An 18,461-nucleotide genomic window follows, 5' to 3' on the forward strand; every position below is an offset into this window, starting at 1 on the left:
CACCCCACCCACGCCGCCACCTCCCTGTTCCCTGCCTCTCCACCTCCTGCCGCTAACTTTTATTTCGAGCTACTCCCCCCACTCTTCCATCTTGTCCCCTTCACCATCCTTCTCGCCCCCCAGCACTGATTACCCCCCCTACACCCAATCCGACCCCACCCCCCCAGCAAACCCGCCATCATCATTAGCCGGCATCCCTCCTCTGCCGCTCCCGCTGGCTTAAGGTGCTGCATGGGGCTTGAGGGAGAGGGGTCCAGATGTGTCCCCCCCCCCCCAATACCTCTGATCACCCCCCATACTGCCCCCGCACCCCTGATCCATGGCCGCTCCAAGGGGCTCCTCTCCTTCCCCTCTCGCTGCCTACCGCTTCTCCCTGCACAGATCTGTGTGATCTGTCAGGCTGGAGATCGTGGGGGTGAAGTTGTGGCATGTGGGGGCTTGGTATACAAAAGTAAAAAAAAACAAAGTAAGAAAGATCCCCAGGTCCGCCTGCACTCACCCCTCCATGGTGACTGTCCCTCCGTGGCTTCCTCAGCTTCTCTCGGCCAACCTGATCCGTCCTGATTGGCCAGGATGAGAAGCCGCAAGACAATAGTGAATATTAAGGCCTCATACACATGGACGTTTTAAAAAACGGGCTGTAAAGCTAGTAACAATACCTGGAGAAAAAGCAGCGTTAAAAACTTGATTTTATTAGCGTTTTGATTTGGCGTCAATGCGCGTTTAAGGACGTTTGTAAGCGTTAACGCTTAAGGTGCGTTTTTTAAAAAAAACATCCCTCTGCTATTTTCCACTCCCAAATTACCCACATAAACATTTTTACAGCTTAAAAACGTTGACGCTAAAAAACGTCGGTATAGCGCTAATGCGCGTTTTTGAACTTTTGTTGGCGTCAAAACAGCTGTATCGCTGGAGCCTCAGAACGCGCTGGTCCTTGGGTTTTTTTTTTTTTTTTTATGTTAAAAATGACCATGCCTGTTACATCTCAAAAACGCCATGGTGTGTGTATGAGCCCATTGAATAACATGGAGTGGCGTTCTTAAGCAGCAAAAAAAGCTCAAAAAATCCGCTGTTAAAACGTGCGTGTGTATGAGGTCTAATTCGCTATTTTCACAAGTGGGTGGGTTTGGGGTGCAATGCTCTGCGCCCTGAGCCCAACCTTTTTCAAGCTAATTAGAGCCTCGGGCTCTAATCATGCGGCTTGAAAAAAAAAAAATCATACAAACTCCCCTACGCCCTAATGGACCAACCGCTGCTGGTAAGACCCCTTTCACATGGAGCGGACTTTGTCAAGCAGATCTGCCTGCTCAGTGGGGGATCTGTCTGCTGATCCTGCTGAGCAGGCGGAAGACAGGTCCGTGTCCGCTCTGCTGATGCAGAGCGGACATGGACACAACCTGCTATTCTCTATGGGGCAGTCAGATAGAAACGGACCACTTGTCCATTTCCATCCGATCTCATCTACTAGATGGATGGGGAATGGAATCCCCATCCGTCTGTTATTAACGGACTGGACTGGATCGGGTGCAGGCGGGTGTAATTGGACACATGTCCATTTACATCAGCCTCTCCATAGAGAACAATGGGTGGTCTGATTGGGCCCATCTACAAAACAGACTGGCAGACCCGATTCGTCTGCTTGTGTGAAAGGGGCCTAAGGCCTTGTTCACACAGGGCATACACAGTGTACGTTTACAGGGACGCACAGGTGTTCCGTGCATCTCTGTGCAGGCAGTCCCATTGATGTCATTTGGGATGTAGCACCTGCATGAACAGAGCTGTTGCTCCTAATTTTACATCAATGTAGGTCCGCATGCATGTCCCTGAGCTCACACTGTCTGGTTTGGGGTGGTGTACCCACACAGATGTCAGATTGGGAACAGCAACTATGCCTGTGCAGCCGTTGCATCCCAATTGACATAAATGGGTCTGCCTCTACGGGGATGCATGGAACACCTGTGTGGGTAAACATGGCCCTCCATGGCCCACCCCTTAGGGGTATTCATGTAGATATCGGGGTATTCATGTGGATATCAATTTTGGGTACGCTACTGTTCTACGCTACAGTATGTTCACCTGGGGGCCTCTTGGCCATGAGTGATGTTTTATGCTGTTGTCTGTTGAACATGAACCAGAGTTTGTATTTTACAATAAACTTATCGCATATTTGAATTTATCTTGAATATCTGATCTACTCTATTCCTACATTATCAATTAATTTTTTGCTGCTTTAAAAACCCCTTGGGGAAATTTTCAATTTTTTTTTGTATGGTTAAATCCTTAAAGCTGTAAGGACAAAATGAAAACCTTCCGATTTTTAGAGAAATTTAGATGTTTACATTTTTGCGTACGTTAGATTTTTACCATTTTGCAAAAAGGCGCAATGTAAAAATTAAAAATATTTGTAATTTATTAACTTAAAGCAGGTTAAGCTTTTATTTTTAGCATGAATTTTGTGAAATTTGCTGTGTATTTATCTGCCAATCATGGTTTTAGTGGATTTTTTGTAAAAATATTGTTTTGATAAACTTTGCGCAAATATCATGGCACCTTAGAAATCGGTAGCACCTTCTTTTTATTCTACTGGTTATGTGCTTTTGGAAAATATATGGTTTGGGGGGATCTTTTACAAACTTTGAAAGCTATAAGTGAAAAATAAAAGACCAAAGGAAAAATTACAAAAATGGTCTGGCCACCTGAGAGTAAAAATGGAGCACAGGGCCTGGCAGCGAAAGGGTTAAGGCTCCATGCACAATGGTTTAAAAAAATCTCTGCTTCTTTAGGAGTTTTGTGTTTTGCCTGTAGAAGCAGCTCAAAGTTATCCTATGTGTCCATGCACATTAGGATGATCACAGGCATATATAAGCTCAGCGTTTAAAGGCAGGAAAAAAAAAACCCTTCAGTTTGCATTTCTGATTGGAGCTTTTTGGCAGAAAAAACGCCACACTCCCCTAAACTCGCCTAAACTGTGTATAAAAATGCTCCTATATGAGCATTTTTTTTCTGCCAAGGTAACTGCTATTTTTTTTAAAGCCCAGTGTGCATGGAGCCTAAAGAAAAAAACCCATAGCAGTAATTATCACTAGCCATACCAGATAGTGTACTGCCATAGTTGCAACTATCAGTCTCTGTTTCTACTTCAAGACTAGGTTAGCTATTTCAGTCGTTGCTTTATCACTTTTTTTCACTGGATATCACTTCTATTTAAACCAGGTTAAATGAGTTGTAAAAGACAATATTTAAAAAATGGCATTGAATCCTGTTGAAGAGAAGAATATTTAAAATGCAGCAGAAAGAAATAAAATGTACAGGATTTAATCAGCTTAAGATGCTCACGATCTTATTTCTTCTTTACCGTTTGTCAGAATGAAGTCTCTGGCCATAAACTATTGTCAGGATTTTCTATCAATTGGTAAATGAATGCGGACTGCAGACCTGGAATACAGCTGGATATGTGATAAAAATGCCTATTGTACATAGTATATTGTAGACATTTACCTGCAGTGCTTGCATTACTGTCAGAGCAGTACCAGCAAAATAATGGAAATCCATTTATTAATGTCAGAATAATCAAAGTGAGTATTAGGGTGTTTAGATCATTTGCAGTCTGTTTTGTTTTACTATCATTTTTTTCCTCTTACACTTGACCTTGAAAACATTTAGCCTCTCCTAGTAATTCCTGTGACTTTATTTCGTTTTGCAAGTCTTATTTTACTCATCATTGTCATGACCAATTAAGGAGCTGAAAGCTGATGACAGTTGGGGCTTGCCCTTTTCACACTGATGTTAATTGCCAAACAGAAGACCTTCAGATTCTTGTCTTGGTAGGATTCCTTGGCTGTAGTGCTCTAGTATTGTTCTTAGTATTGCCAGAGGCAGCAATGTAATTTCTGCCCCTGGTGTGAAGTCTCTAACCACCAACTGTAGCAGCTGTTCTTGATAATACATTTACAGCATAGGCAGTGCAGGGATGCAGGTTCTACATTGACGTGGCTGGAGGCTTCTGATAGGCTGTGAGAAAAGATAAAAATGTTGTGTCAGGTGACCTGGTATGTGACATGATTGTTCATACAGAAAGTGTAATCAAATCCAATGCTTTTCTTTTAGTCATATATGTAAAATAGATATGCTGGAGGCACATAATACTATTAATGTGCGTTAATGGATTATAACTAGTTTCAAATATAATTTGTATTTGTATAGGTGAGACCCAAATCCTAATCCCCCCCTCCCCACGGCATGCCCTACCATTTTTTTTTCCTTCCTATGACATCACAACCTGACTTATAAAATTCTTGCTATGACAGTGTATGGTTTGGTTATTGAGAGTCAAGGCAGCAGCATTGTTTGCTGGGAAAGAAATGTATGCAATGGAGGGGGACGGAGAAGGCAGGGGAAGAGCAGACTAACTGAAGAGTATAAGACCCCTTTCACACCGAGGTCGTTTTGCAGGCGATATATCATTAAAAATAGCGCCTGCAATCTGCTCCCTCAAACAGCTGCTCCATTGATTCCAGTGTGAAAGCCCGAGGGCTTTCACACTGGAGCGGTGCGCTGGCAGGACGTCAGGAAAGGTCCTGCCAGCAGCTTCTTTGGAGCGGTGAAGGAGCGGTGTGTTTATCGCTCCTCCATCGCTGCTCCCCATTGAAATCAATGGGGCAGCGCTGGGATGCCGTTATTGCGGCGCACTGCGGGCGGTTTTAACCCTTTCTTGGCCGCTAGTGGGGGGGGAAGCACCCCGCTAGCAGCCGAAATGCACCGCAAATCCGACGGTAAAACACCGCTAAAAATAGCTGCGTTTTACCACCGACGCTATAGGCGGCTCGTTGTGAAAGGGGTCTTAAGATCTGCTCACTCCGCTTGGGATTTCTGTTAAAGTGGTTCTAAAGGTTGTTATTGTTGTGTGCTTTTTTTTTTTTTAATAACAAACACGTCACACTTACCTGCTGTGTACAATGGTTTTGCACAGAGCAGCCCCAGTCCTCTTCCTTGTTTGGGTTCCATGTCTCCGCTCCGAGCTCCTCCCCCCTATTGAGTTCCCCCAATTGCAAACCTCTTGCTATGGGGGCTCCTGAGCAGGCTTGCTCCCGAGCTGTGCTTTTGTGAATGGACATTGTCCATTTGTACCCAGAGCATGGCTTGGCCCTACCCCCATTCTGTCTCCTCATCGGCTCGCTGGCTGTGATTGACAGCAGCAAGAGCCAATGGCTCCCGCTACTATGTGAGCCAAACAAGAGAGAGAGATGCTGCTCTCATGCACATCGCTGGCTTGAGATGGGCCCAGGTAAGTATAAGGGGCAGAAGGTTATTTACCATAATGCATAGAATGCTTTAGGGTAAAAAAAAAAATCTTCTGCCTTTAGAACGACTTTAAGCAGAAGACGGATTCTCATGCAACAAGAAGTTGACTCACTGGATTTCTGGCAAAATCACCAACTATTTTTTTTTCTTTTTAATATCGTATATACTTGCTATGCTTAAGGGATAAAACATGAATAAATGTGTGTATGTGCGTGTGTGTGTATTGCAGAAATCTTTTGCATAGTTTTTTTTTTTTCCTCATGTTTTGGTTAGACATACACTTGAAGTATGTGTCTGTGGGTATCCAAATTTATTCACTATTCACACAGGCTTCACTTACTGCTTTCCAGTAATACTCAATAGTTGTGTTTTCTAATTCTCCTTCCCAAAATGCAAGTTGCCTGCTTATTGAAGACAATGCACTCCCTATGTGGCTGATATTTCAACTGGTTAGCAGTTAGGCAGAGTCATTGTATTAGGGAATATACCCTGCCTCCAGTGACAAATCTACATTTAATATATTAACAGATATTATAGCACAAGCATGTACATTTAAAAAATATTCAAATACGTTAAAGCGATTTTATTAAAACTGGAACAGTCAGAATCGGGAGCAGCTGTGCATGGCAACCAGTCAGCTTCTAGCTGAAAGAAGTGCACCGAGTGGAAATTTTGGTACCGAAAATTCAGGATGCACTTGGCCGAAACCAAAAATTACAGTTTTTCAAAAAAAAAAAAAAAAAAATATATTTTTATATATAATTTTATTATAGTCTACTTTTTAATTATTATCCTGAATTTAAATGAGTAAGAATTTTTCGGCCATTATCGGCACCTTTAGCGCACTTCCACTGTATGTATGTGTGTGTAGATAATAAAATATATATATATATATATATATATATATATAATATTTTTATTATTATTATTTTTAAAACCTTCACAACAGTCGAGCTGCATGGTCAACTAGCTAATGTGGATGATAGCAGTCCCTGAATGACCCTTGCCTGTTAAAGTTATACCCCAGGCCAACAGCACCACCCTTTTGGGAGAAAGTACATGCATCATGTCTGCAGAATGGTACATGTAAAGTGCCTGATCTCCTAAGTGGGTGAGTGTTGGGTATACCAATAGTATTCCTGTGCGGTTGTATATGTAGGTTGTTTGGCACTTGCGCCCATGTACTCACCCTGGCATGAGGGCGGCACTTATTCTGGTGGCCGCTTTTATAGCTCCAGCCCCGGGGGCCATCTTTGTTTTTGGATTGATACCGACCAATGATGTTACTCCCCAGTGTTCCAAACACTAACAAAATGGGGAAAATCAAGGTATGGGTAAAAAAACAGGTGTCCTCTATTTTATGTGAAGTTAGTGAACCAATTGGTCCAAGGCCTCAGGTACGTGTTTTATGCATCACTGAATGTGGACCCCTTGAATTCCTTGAACTTTCAGTCTTGGCAGTTGTTCTGAGCTGCATACTTGGCAGTTGGCCTGAGCTTAGGTGTAAGTAGGTGTATCAGACTTGTAAGAAGGTCCTACCAGACTTGCCATTTCATAGGGACTGACCACATGGGAGGAGTTAAAAATACCTTTCTACCTCAACCTTGAAAAAACTAAAAGCTATTTCATAAGCAGGGCCCATCTTTTTCTGCTCACAAGTGCTTTTTTTGTTCTCCGGTGACTCAGATTAAGGGCTTTGAGCCTTTCAAGTCCTCCTCTTCTGTCGAACCCAAGCGTCCCTAGCAGCACAGATCAAAGAAACCTGCAGACATGTCTTCAACAGGCCCTTAAGGTGCTCATTGCCTCTGAGAGGGTCCACTAATTTAAGATGGATTCCATTCACTCAGTGGTAGTCTTTCCACATCAGGGATTTCATGTCATCCATAGACATTTAGGATGTATACTTGCATGTCCACATTAGTTTGCAGAACCAGCTGTGTGTCTCCCAATGGGTATTCCTCTTATAAAAAAAAAAAAAATTCTGGGGACTTTAATCCAAGTTCTAGACTTTTGTTATTGTTTCTAACGTCAAGGCGATTTTGCATGCACAACACCACACCTGGGTTTTGCAGCTAAACAGATATGCATGAATCGTCCGATTAAGCCCTCCCTGTTGTGGCTTTGTTCCCCATTGTAGTTGACAAGCAAGCCCGTACTGCCTCTAAATTGAGTTGTCGCGGCAGATGCCAATCTGCTTCGCTGGGAAGGGTTTTGGGTCAGCTGTCAGTACAGGGCCTCTGGTCCTAAGTGGAATCTGTTGCCTAGCAATGTCCTGAAACTACACACATTAAGAATCTATCTTTTGCATTGGACCACACCCTGGGGATCCAGTTGATGACGTATGTCAATCACCAGGGTATAATAAAAGGTTGTGTAGCTGTGCTGGAAGTCTACCACATTCCTCAGTAGATGGAGCTTCACATCCCAACCCTCTTCACAGTTTACTTTCTAAGTGTGGAAATCAGGCAGGCTATCCAAGTCATCAAAGTCTAGAGGCGAGTGCTCTTTGCATCTGGAGGTCTTCCTTCAGATCTGTCAAAAGCAGGGAAGTCTTGTTTTCACCTCAGTGGTAAGTTTTGGTGTTATTTTAACTTTTTATACACATTACATCTGTATGGAAGGTGAATGCCCTCCATTTTGCATCATGAAAATGTTATGTGTGTGCTTAAGCTCCCTCAAGAGTGTAGACTGACATTTGGTTTAACATTCTCCAAAACCCAATGGAAAATGTTGGTGCTTTAAATATGAATAAAATATGAATAAATCAAGAAATAAGCATATTTATTTTTCTTGTAGATTTTTCAGCCATACAGTACATATGAAAGTGCTATGTGTGTTCTAAGCGTTATTTCCTTAGCTGCGCTAGGTTAACTGTTCTAGAATTGATTTAATGAAACTTTTTTTTTTTTTTTAATCTCGTCGCCTCTTTCTCCACGGCTTATACTCATTGACTTTCACAGCATGTGCTTTCAGGCTTTAATCTTCTGCTTCTCAAGAATGTTGTGACCCATGTTCAAGGACTGTAAAAGAAAAAATAAGTCTATGTACCTTATCAAAATGGAAGTTAAATTGCTCTCCATGCCACTGAGAAGCATTTTGTTACCCACTAATAATGCATTCTCTTTCAGACACTTGCCCAAAATGTAACCCAGTTCTAAGCTATATTATCAGCTCATTTTCATCAAACACATTTTTGGCAGAAGGTTAAATAAAAATCACAAATATGATTTGATATAGCTTTTACAGTTAGCAAGTGAGTTTTTATTGCTTTCACATTTCTTTGAAAATCATGTCCCAATACATAATATAGTTCCTCGTATTACTAAATAACTGCATTTTGGTATAGTATGCAGTACCACGGTATTTCATGCTCAGGGTAATAGATGGTAAGAAGGTAAAATGCTTGCTAATGTTGCTGCCCTCCTACATTTATTTGAGTAGCCACCTGCAAGGAACTGCTTGGTTCAAAGCAAGCGTCATATGCTCGGTCTCGTGATATTTGTCTACAGTGATTTCTCCTTAAGAATTACACTTTGGGGCATATTTATTCAGCAGTGTATGTGACAGTCAACAAACATTTACTTCAGGTAAATCGGTCACTATATTTTATAACACATGTACCAGAAAGATACACCTGCAGTAATTATTTTGTTAATGTCACATTCATTTCTGTATAAAGAAGTTAGAGCGTTCACCCTGATCCACAGAAATGTACAGTGGATATAAAAAGTCTACACACCCGTGTTAAGACATCAAGTTTCTGTGATGTAAAAAAATGAGACAAAGATAAATAATTTCAGAACTTTTTCCACCTTTTTAATGTGACCTATAAACTGTACAACTCAATTGAAAAACAAACTGAAATCTTTTAGGGGTGGGAAGTAAAAATAAAAAAATAAAATAATGCGTTTCGTAAGTGTGCACACCCTCTTCTAACTGGGGATTTAGCTGTGTTCAGAATTAAGCAGTAACATTCAAACTCATGGTAAATAGGAGTCAGTACACACCTGCCATCATTTAAAGTTCCTCTGATTAATCCCAAATAAAGTTCAGCTGTTCTAGTAGGTCTTTCCTGACATTTTCTTAGTCAAATACTACAGCAAAAGCCATGGTCCGCAGAGAGCTTCCAAAGCATCAGAGGGATCTCATTGGTAAAAGGTATCAGTCAGGAGAAGGGTACAAAAGAATTTCCAAGGCATTAGATATACCATGGAATACAGTGGAGAAAATATGGCATGACCGTAACATTACTAAGAACTGGACTTCCCTCCAAAATTGATAAAAAGACGATAAGAAAACTGGTCAGGAACGCTGCCAAGAGGCCAACAGCAACATTAAGGGAGCTGCAGTAATATCTGGCAAGTACTGGCTGTGTGGTACATGTGACAACAATCTCCTGTATTGTTCATATGTCTGTGCTATGAGTTAGAATGGCAAGACGGGAACCTTTTCTTATGCGTAAAAACATCCAAGCCCGGCTAAATTTTGCAAAAACACATCTGAAGTTTCTCAAAAGCATGTGGGAAAATGTGTTATGGTCTGAAACCAAGGTTCAACCTTTTGGCCATAATTCCAAAAGATATGTTTGGCGCAAAAACAATACTGAACGTCACCAAAAGAACACCTTACCCACCGTGAAGCATGGTGGTGGCAGCATCATGCTTTGGAGCTGTTTTTCTTCAGCTGGAACAGGGGCCTTAGTCAAGGTAGTGGGAATTATGAACAGTTCCAAATACCAGTCAATATTGGCACAAAACCTTCAGGCTTCTGCTGGAAAGCTAAACATGAAGAGGAACTTCATCTTTTAGCATGACAAAGACCCAAAGCATACATCCAAATCAACAAAGGAATGGCTTCACCAGAAGAAGTTTTGGCATGGCCCAGCAAGAGCCCAAACCTGAATCTGATTGCAAATCTGTGGGGTGATCTGAAGAGGGCTGTGCACAGGAGATGCCCTCACAATCTGACAGATTTGGAGTGTTTTTGCAAAAAAGAGTGGGCAATTATTACCAAGTCAAGATGTGTCATGCTGATAGACTCATGCCAAAAAAGTGCTGTAATAAAATCAAAAGGTAATTCAACAAAGATTTCAGTTTGTTGTAAAATTGAGTTGTACAGTTTATAGGTCACATTAAAGGTGGAAAAACTTCTAAAGTGATTTATCTTTGTCTCATTTTTTTACGTCACAGAAACCTGACATTTTAACATTGGTGTGTAGACTTTTTATAGCCACTGTATATGGTGTCTGAGAATTTAAAGCGGACCTCCAGAAATGTTGTTTTCCTCTCTGCAAATCCATATCCCACAAGCAGGGCCGCTAATAAGGGGGGGACCACCAGCCTTCCCGCACCAGGCCCAGAGCTGCCATGTCAGGAGGGGGGGCCCGGAGGTGGAGCGGGCGGGGACTCCCAAATACTGTCCACCAATAAGCTAATCCCCCGCTGTGTAGCTATTTAGAATATAAACGTCTCTGGGCCCCCTTTATTCAGTGGGTGCCGGGGGACAGTGAGTGGATTAATCTGCCACATCGTGCTATACCGTTTTAGCCCGGCCTCTTCAATATGAGCACACCGTGGCCGACCGGGAGCTCTCGGGCGGAATTATCTGCCTCAACCCAAAAATGAATAAATAGTCCGCTTACTGTCCCCAGTCTCCCACTGAATACAGGGGGTCTGGAGATGTTTGTTTTCTAAATAGCTGTACAGAAGATGATGAGCTTATTGGTGGACAGAATTTGGGAGTCCCCGCCTTCTCTACTTCTGGTCCCCCCCACCCCCAGTTCCCCCTCCACGCCTTGTTGCCCAGCTCGGTGTTGCCAGGAGGAAATGAGGACTAGTACCAGCAGTGCTCAGCTGGTCCCAGGCCCCCAGCTCCAGGAGGAACCACCTGCAGGAGAAGCACTGCACCTAGACCCTAGGTAGAAGCAGCTGCCCAGACCAGTTACGGTGGTGGGGGCGGTGGTGAGCGTGGACTGAACTCTTGGGTAATACCAAGCACATTAGGAGTAAAACATCTAAGGGCAGGTGGCGAGGAAGCATTATATTGCCTCCTCGCCACCTCATTTAATCCCTAAAAACCTGCACCACCTTGCTGCAACTGTGTTCATTGTACATGTTTGTGAGGCGTCCCCATTGGATGGAGAGGGATGCATTTGGCCACTGAACGTAATGGAGGGATATTTTTTTAATACCCTTATTTGCTTTTTTTGCCATTACCCCCTCCTAACCACTGCATTCTATACATTACATATCCCAGACTCCTGCATTTCATGCATTATCTACTCCTGACCTCTGCACTGTATGTACCCCGTACTCCTGCAAACTGTACAATACATACTCCTGAAACTACATTGTGTAAGTTACATAGTCCTGACCCTTGCACTCTGTACACTTACAAAATGCAGGTGTCAAGAATATGTAATTTTATACATACACCTGATACCTGCACCTGCCCTGCCACTGTTAGTTCAGTTTTTCCACATCCCTATTTCTCCAAGGCATACAGTCCACTGCCTCCTTTTTCTCTTCTTGCTGCCTGCAGGCTAGGGGGAGCCATGGTCGGGCTCAGGCCCCAGGCCTTGTCAGTTGGGGGGGCCCTGTCAGGTTGGCTGTACGGGGTCCCCCATGATTTCTAACAGAAACCCTGCCCACAAGCCTGTAGAACGGTAACACAGTGGTGAGCAGGCTGGGCCAACAGCTTGTCTTCAGGTGCCAGTTGCCTGAACCTGGAACAGAGTGCTGGCTCCCAAAGACGTTAGAGAAAAAAAAGATAGCTGCGTGGGACCCCAGCTGCGGCGATATAAAAAACAGAAGAAAGCCGGATCTGCCAGGCATGTGAAATAAGTAGGGATGTACCGATATTTTTTCTCAAGTACCCTTGAATACCAATTACCGATACCTATTTTTAGTGTCGTGACAGTTTCTGATTTGCATGACATGAACCAAACTGGCTTTCTATGGAACCGGTTCACATATGTGTCGGCCAGCCAAAGTACAATTTAAAAGTCAGGTCTGATTTTTAGTCTAGTTTAGGTGCGATTTCTACTGTCACACTTTAAAAATTTGCACCAAAGCCTCTGAACGAAATCACACCAACTTTCTTTAAAAAATCGCTCTGAAATCGGCCCCACACATGTGAACCTGATATTAGTCTGCGGACTTTAAGGTATCTGTTTCAGTATCAGATACAAGTACTCGTGCAAATGCTTAGTATTGGTGCAACACTACAAGTAATGGGGTTGGAAAATTCTTCTTTTAACCATTTCTGTGCCAGAACCCACAGCACTGCTTCCAGCTGGCCAGGTCCATATGCCATATGGATCTGACTTCCTCCTTCTGCTATAAGCTCATGGTCACTGAAATGACCATGAGCTCATTTCAAAACTGTTAAGCAGACACTTTTGAACAAAACACTCTGGTCAGCAGATAACATTCTGCTTGATCAGAGCTATTCGACTAAACTCCCTCACCGCTGCTTATTTTCTAACTTTTCTCCTTCCACTTACCTAAAATGCACCCTTGCCACTCTTTCCCCCTTCCACACCTCACTAAACCATGCAGCATTGATTCTCTCGGCTCCCCCCCACCCCTGCAGCGATTCTGTTGCCAATCCACCCCTGCAGTTTCTGGCATCTCTCCTCTGCCCTCCCGCTGGCTTTATGTGCTGCAAAGGAGCAGCAGAGAATAAAAATTAAATAAAAATATTTGCTCCCTGCTGTTGTTCCAACCTCTGACATTTCACCAAAGTCATACAAAAGAAAAAAAAGTTTTTCTCAAAATATAAAAAATACAATTGTAAAGAAAAAACAAACAAACATAGGCCTTGTTTGCACAAGCATTGGGATAACCAGGTGTTGCACTTCCTTACTGAGGAAGCCCATTCACAGGGTGCAACGCGTCTAGGAGGGAGGGGCTGAGCCTGTGACAGGTCGCGCTGTATGTGGTGGTGAGCCAGCTTTAGATAATGCTCTGATTAGCGCTTTGATTGTCATTTTGTAAGTGTTTTTTATTGTTTGGTTTTAAATAAAAACAATACGGAGTACACTATGTTTGTGCCTTTCTGCCTTGTATGATATGTGAGATGAGTCTGTGGAGAGCTTCGGCAAGAGGATGGGACAAATGCCCTGTGTTAGCCAAGGAGGAGACGAGAGATGTACCTGGGTTAAAGATTGATTAGCGTGTTGGTAATTTCATTGAGGTGAGCAGGCCCTTCACCTGGTGATGGATGTGCACTATGCATGAATAATAAAGACAAAGAGTGTTTTTGCTAAATATTTTTTAATCACAGTTTTTAATTTATTACCTGGAAGTTGCTGGATATATGTTTAGTACACAGTTTTGTGGGACTTTGTACTATTTATATGTTATTGATTTAGGTGTTGCGCTACACTGAATTTATTTGAATATATTACTTTGGTGTTATGGAATCACTTTACAGTGTCTGGCTGTGCAACACACATTTGATTTACTTTTATTAGTAGTGTATGTTAATTGCGCTGATTGTAATTATTACATTATTTGTCCACTGAAGCTTTATCACCAATTCTTGTTTCCACACTAACCCAGAATTTTTAAAATCCAATTGCCACAGGGACAGAGAGGTGAAATTTTGTGAATGGGCACAGACAGCAAAACAAACATTAATGGGGCATTAACCCTTCCCTATGCTATCAAAACAAATTAAAAAATATTTTTTGGGCTTGAGTTGCACTTAAAAAATGTGCCTGTTCCAACTTGCATACAAATTCAACTTAAGAACAAACCTACAGAATCTTGTTTGTAACCTGGGGACTGCCTATATAAACATTTCAATTGACTAGAATAAGCAATATATTGAACTACAGTGAATGCTGCATTATTTTACCACCCCATGCTGCTAGCCCACCATAGATCTTATTTATGGGCAACAATGAACAATGTACTGTCTTTTAAAGATTAGTATTTAATAGCATATGATTTGTCTTAATGTATTTTTTGTTGACAATCGTTGTCAAAGACACCTGTTAACAGACATTAGCAACTAATTAATTTACAAGTAATGAGTTTTATAATGCGCTAGGCGTCTTGGCGTATTCTCAACTCCATTAGCACAGAGCTAATATTCACTTATGCATTTATAAATCCTAATGGTTATTTTTTATAACAGCCTGTCTTTCTAATTAGGTTGTGCTACTATTGATAAATAAACTCATTTTATTGAAATGTTAAAAATGTGGTCACCATTTAAAATGTTTAAAGTGTTGCTAAACCCAGGGCCCTTCATTCACTATATCTGGTCTCCCACAGTACACAGAACATGGAAATGCAATTCTTTTAGTAAATAAAAATGGCTAAATACCTTTTCTCATCAGCAGTATATAGCAGTCTTGTGAGTTGTATCAGTGTCTGGCCAAGCACTGGTTAAAGCTCGTAGGAGTTTTCATTCTCCTCTGACTGTCTTATGAGGCTGCATGACCCCTGACCCTCTGTTTGGTCAGTGCTGACTGGCCCTGTGCTGATCACATGCACCCTCTCAAAAAAAAAAAAAAAAAAAAAAAAAAAAAACCTCTCTAGCAATGCACACCAAACTGAGCATGTGCAGAGTGCCCCCGAGGCTTTGTACTATCAGGAGTTGGATTAGTGACAGTGGAAGAATGGGAGCATCGGAGAAGACAGGATTAAGCAACCTTTTTACACAATGCGGAGGATTAACCACTTATGTTACACAGTGAGTATAACAAGCATGCTTTACTGCATATACAGACTGATTTTTTACTGCTGTGGGTTTAGTAACACTTGAATGTATTGAGCAAGATACTAAGCACTATTTACAATATGACTCCAGTGCAGTTCCAGAAAAACATCCTCTGAAAATAAATGTGAGAAAACATGTTATGAGATCCTCAGGTCTCCATCCTGCTACTCATATGAAGAAGTTTCATAAATTCCTAGCTGTACATTGCCATTCCTCTTCAGACTGTCTTGTAAATGTGAATGGTGGGGGTGCCCACTGACAAGAGTAAAGCTCCTACTGATTTCCACTCATATGAAAGTAGAAAGGGTACAAACATCAAATTATTTTGTATTCTTGGTTGTGTTTTTGCATATTGGCTCTTCCAGGTTTAGAAATGTGGGTTATTTTTAAAGGTTTGATAAAACCAATGGAGCCCAACTTGCAGTCAGAGAGACCTATGCAGCCTGGATACCTATTGCATGGCCCACAATCCGCAACACCCTGTAATAGGAGTGGAAGTGCTGATTGTAAGAAGGCTGTTTTGGCATTGATTTCTGGCAGTCTCATGTACCAGTCACGTGTTCTCAGTCTTTAAAGGTCTCTTGTAGGCATGAATTCATGTCTCATGTCAGCATCTCCTGTTAACTGTCTGCGTTCACTGACCTGATGCGTCTAACGGTCCAAAACTAGTTTAGACTGATCTTTAACTTTTAGAAAGCATTGGGTCGCTTTATGAAACAAGTTGGCTGTACATTTACTTCACAATCCCCTGGAAATGTATTTTCTCCTTACTATACTCGTATAAATCTGTAGTCTTTTATTCTACCCTATTTGTTTTCATAAGATACAGTATACTCACATATGATATATACTGAAACATATAAGCTGAAACAGTGTTTATTAACAAAGTGTTTTTTTTTTTGTTGCATTGCTTTTACTACAGTTTGTTATTTTTTTAATTCATTTTCAGGACAAAAAAGAAAGAGTATCCAAGTTTGATACATTACGTCATTCAATAGCAGGGATTATACGATCACCAAAGTCCATGCTGGGATCTTCATCTGTGAGTTATCATAATCTTTCTTTTTGTCTTCAAGCAAAGCTTTAGTGAGAAGTGCATAGGATGTTCTTTTAATATTTAACTTTAATGATAATTTTAAGTTAATTAAACCTTTAGGTTTACAATAATACAAATCCTGCATCAGTCCACTGTCCATTCATGTGACTGCTATTGAATAACATTTGCCATGAGGTAATGCCAAGGGTACTCTGGTTAGGAAACTGTTCAGGTAGAATTTAGCAATGCGCCAATTTTACATTGCGTCGCATTGAATGCGCCACTTTTACACTGTTGCATTGAATTTGCCAAATGTCAAAGTGGAGCTAATTAAGACCAACTCTCTTTTGGCATACAGAGCGAAAAACTGGCTCCAACAGATCTTCGAAAGTGTCTCGAGGGCATACTAAAAGTGGCACAGTTTGCGCCAAATTTAATTACAAGTTCTAGACAGATACATGAATTTGGCTCATTCTTCACCACTTTTAGAATACATGAGAGACACTTTAGCAAAATCTGTCTGTGCCCGTCTTTATGAATTCCAGGAAATATGCCTCGACCTTTAAGTGGCAATAATATTTTTTTAGTGTGACACAAATAGTTAAGAAAAAGAAACAGAAGTCCCCCCCGCCACCCCTTTTTTTCACAATAGTCAATATTTTGTAGAGCCACCATTCGCTGCTAGTCTCCCAGAGTATGTCCCTATTAGCTTAGCACATCTTGCCCCTTTGGTTTTTGGCCCTTCTTCTCACAACTGCTCCAGCTCTTTCAAGTTAAATGGGTTACATTGGTGTACAAAATGTCCATTTTAATTGCAGGTTGTAATGCAACAAAACAGGAAAAACACCAATGTGGGGTTAATATGTTTGCAAGATGTTGAATATGCTTTGAGAGATATTAGGAATGAGGATGAGAATGTGTCCTAAATGCCACTCCACTATTCCAGACTTTAATTTGGGGGTTCTAAAAAAGTTAAATGTTCTGCAATATAATATTTATAGTAAATGGTTAAGTAGACTTGTAGGGTAGCTGATTAACATATATTCTTTACAATCAATGATGTTTCCTGGGATTTTTTCCACAAGGTGGAGATAGACTTTTTCTCACTATTTTGATTGCTTTAAAAGAAATTTTATATACAGTAGATGGCTAATATATACATGTCACGGGTGGTCAGCATCCGACATCAAAGCACACAGTTTTATGATATAATGGTTTTGTGAATGTTACTAAAGCTGGCCATAGATGGTACGAATCTCATCTTGTTCAGCAGGAACTGGCTGAGATGCAAACCATCCATGGACAGGCTGATTATACCCAAATTGATCCATCGGTTGATTTGGATACAACCAACATGTCGGATTTGTACATGTGATCATTGCCAGCAGCTATAGCTGCTAGCATGTTTCCCTGTGTTCTACCAGCAGGGATGGCTCCCCATACCCCCTCCTGGGAGATCACAATAGTTTCATGGGAGGGATTGTGTTGATGGGGTAATCAAGCAATTTTCTTTCCTGCAACCTGTGGTAGCAGGAAAGAAAATCGCACCATCAGTGTGCGCCCAACTGTGAAGCCACAGCTGGGCGCCCACACTTGCAATGCCGGCGGCACAGAGAGGAGGGGGAGAGAGGCGAGGCTTTGGGTGACTGCATCGCTTAGACCGTGGGACAGCTGAGTGAGTGTCTGTTTATTAAAAGTCAGCATCTACACTTTTTGGAGCTGCTGACTTTTAAATGGGTGGAACGTCGCTTTAAGCTGGCTATACACTAGTAGATTATGTTTTGAGATTTTCTCTTTTAAGAATGCTGCTTTGATTTTTTTATTTGTTAGTGGGGTCAAACGTTTACCACCACAGTGACAACAAAAGATCAAAGTAGTAGGATTTAAAAATTTTTTTGGTACAAACAAATTGCTTACAGTGTATGTGGCTTTTGTTTGGGAAAATACAATAATTCCAAAATTGAATGTTAAAAGGAAACAAGAGTTTGAAGTACTTTTCAAATGATATTAGTCTAGTCATCGAAAAGAATGTACAAAGAATTTTTGTACAAATGTTTGTATGAACATTTGTAAGAACATTTGTAAGAACATTTGTTTAAAAAAAAAAAAAAAAAAAACTACTAGTTGATAGCCAGCTTGTGCTTCATAAAAGGAGGCAAAGGTGTGATATCTCCTTTAGGGCTGAGTCAGTGAGGTAGACAGCAGCTGGTTTTATTTATTTGCTTTTTATTTAGGTCAGTTTTAATGTATATTTTTCTTAATTATTTGATTTCAATTTACACTGTTCTAGGTTTAATGTGTAGCCCATGCTTGTTATAGTATACATGGGCAAAATATTTAAGATTTCCCCGGCAGTTATTTCATGCATTCCTCATTTTTCAGTATTCAGTTG

General features: G+C 41.3%; 1 protein-coding gene across 11 annotated transcripts in view; it reads left to right on the top strand.

Moving 5' to 3' along the window:
• Positions 1–18,461, top strand: part of FER (FER tyrosine kinase) — a 460,890-nt gene that overhangs the window by 159,833 nt on the left and 282,596 nt on the right. For all 11 annotated transcript variants that reach the window (XM_073624598.1, XM_073624589.1, XM_073624593.1 and 8 more), the window contains one exon: positions 15,983–16,075. In XM_073624598.1, coding sequence (XP_073480699.1) covers positions 15,983–16,075 — 93 coding nt within the window. The remainder of the gene's footprint in view (positions 1–15,982; positions 16,076–18,461) is intronic.

Source organism: Aquarana catesbeiana, linkage group LG01 (genome assembly GCF_042186555.1).
Source record: "Aquarana catesbeiana isolate 2022-GZ linkage group LG01, ASM4218655v1, whole genome shotgun sequence".
Classification (NCBI taxonomy): Eukaryota; Metazoa; Chordata; class Amphibia; order Anura; family Ranidae; genus Aquarana; species Aquarana catesbeiana.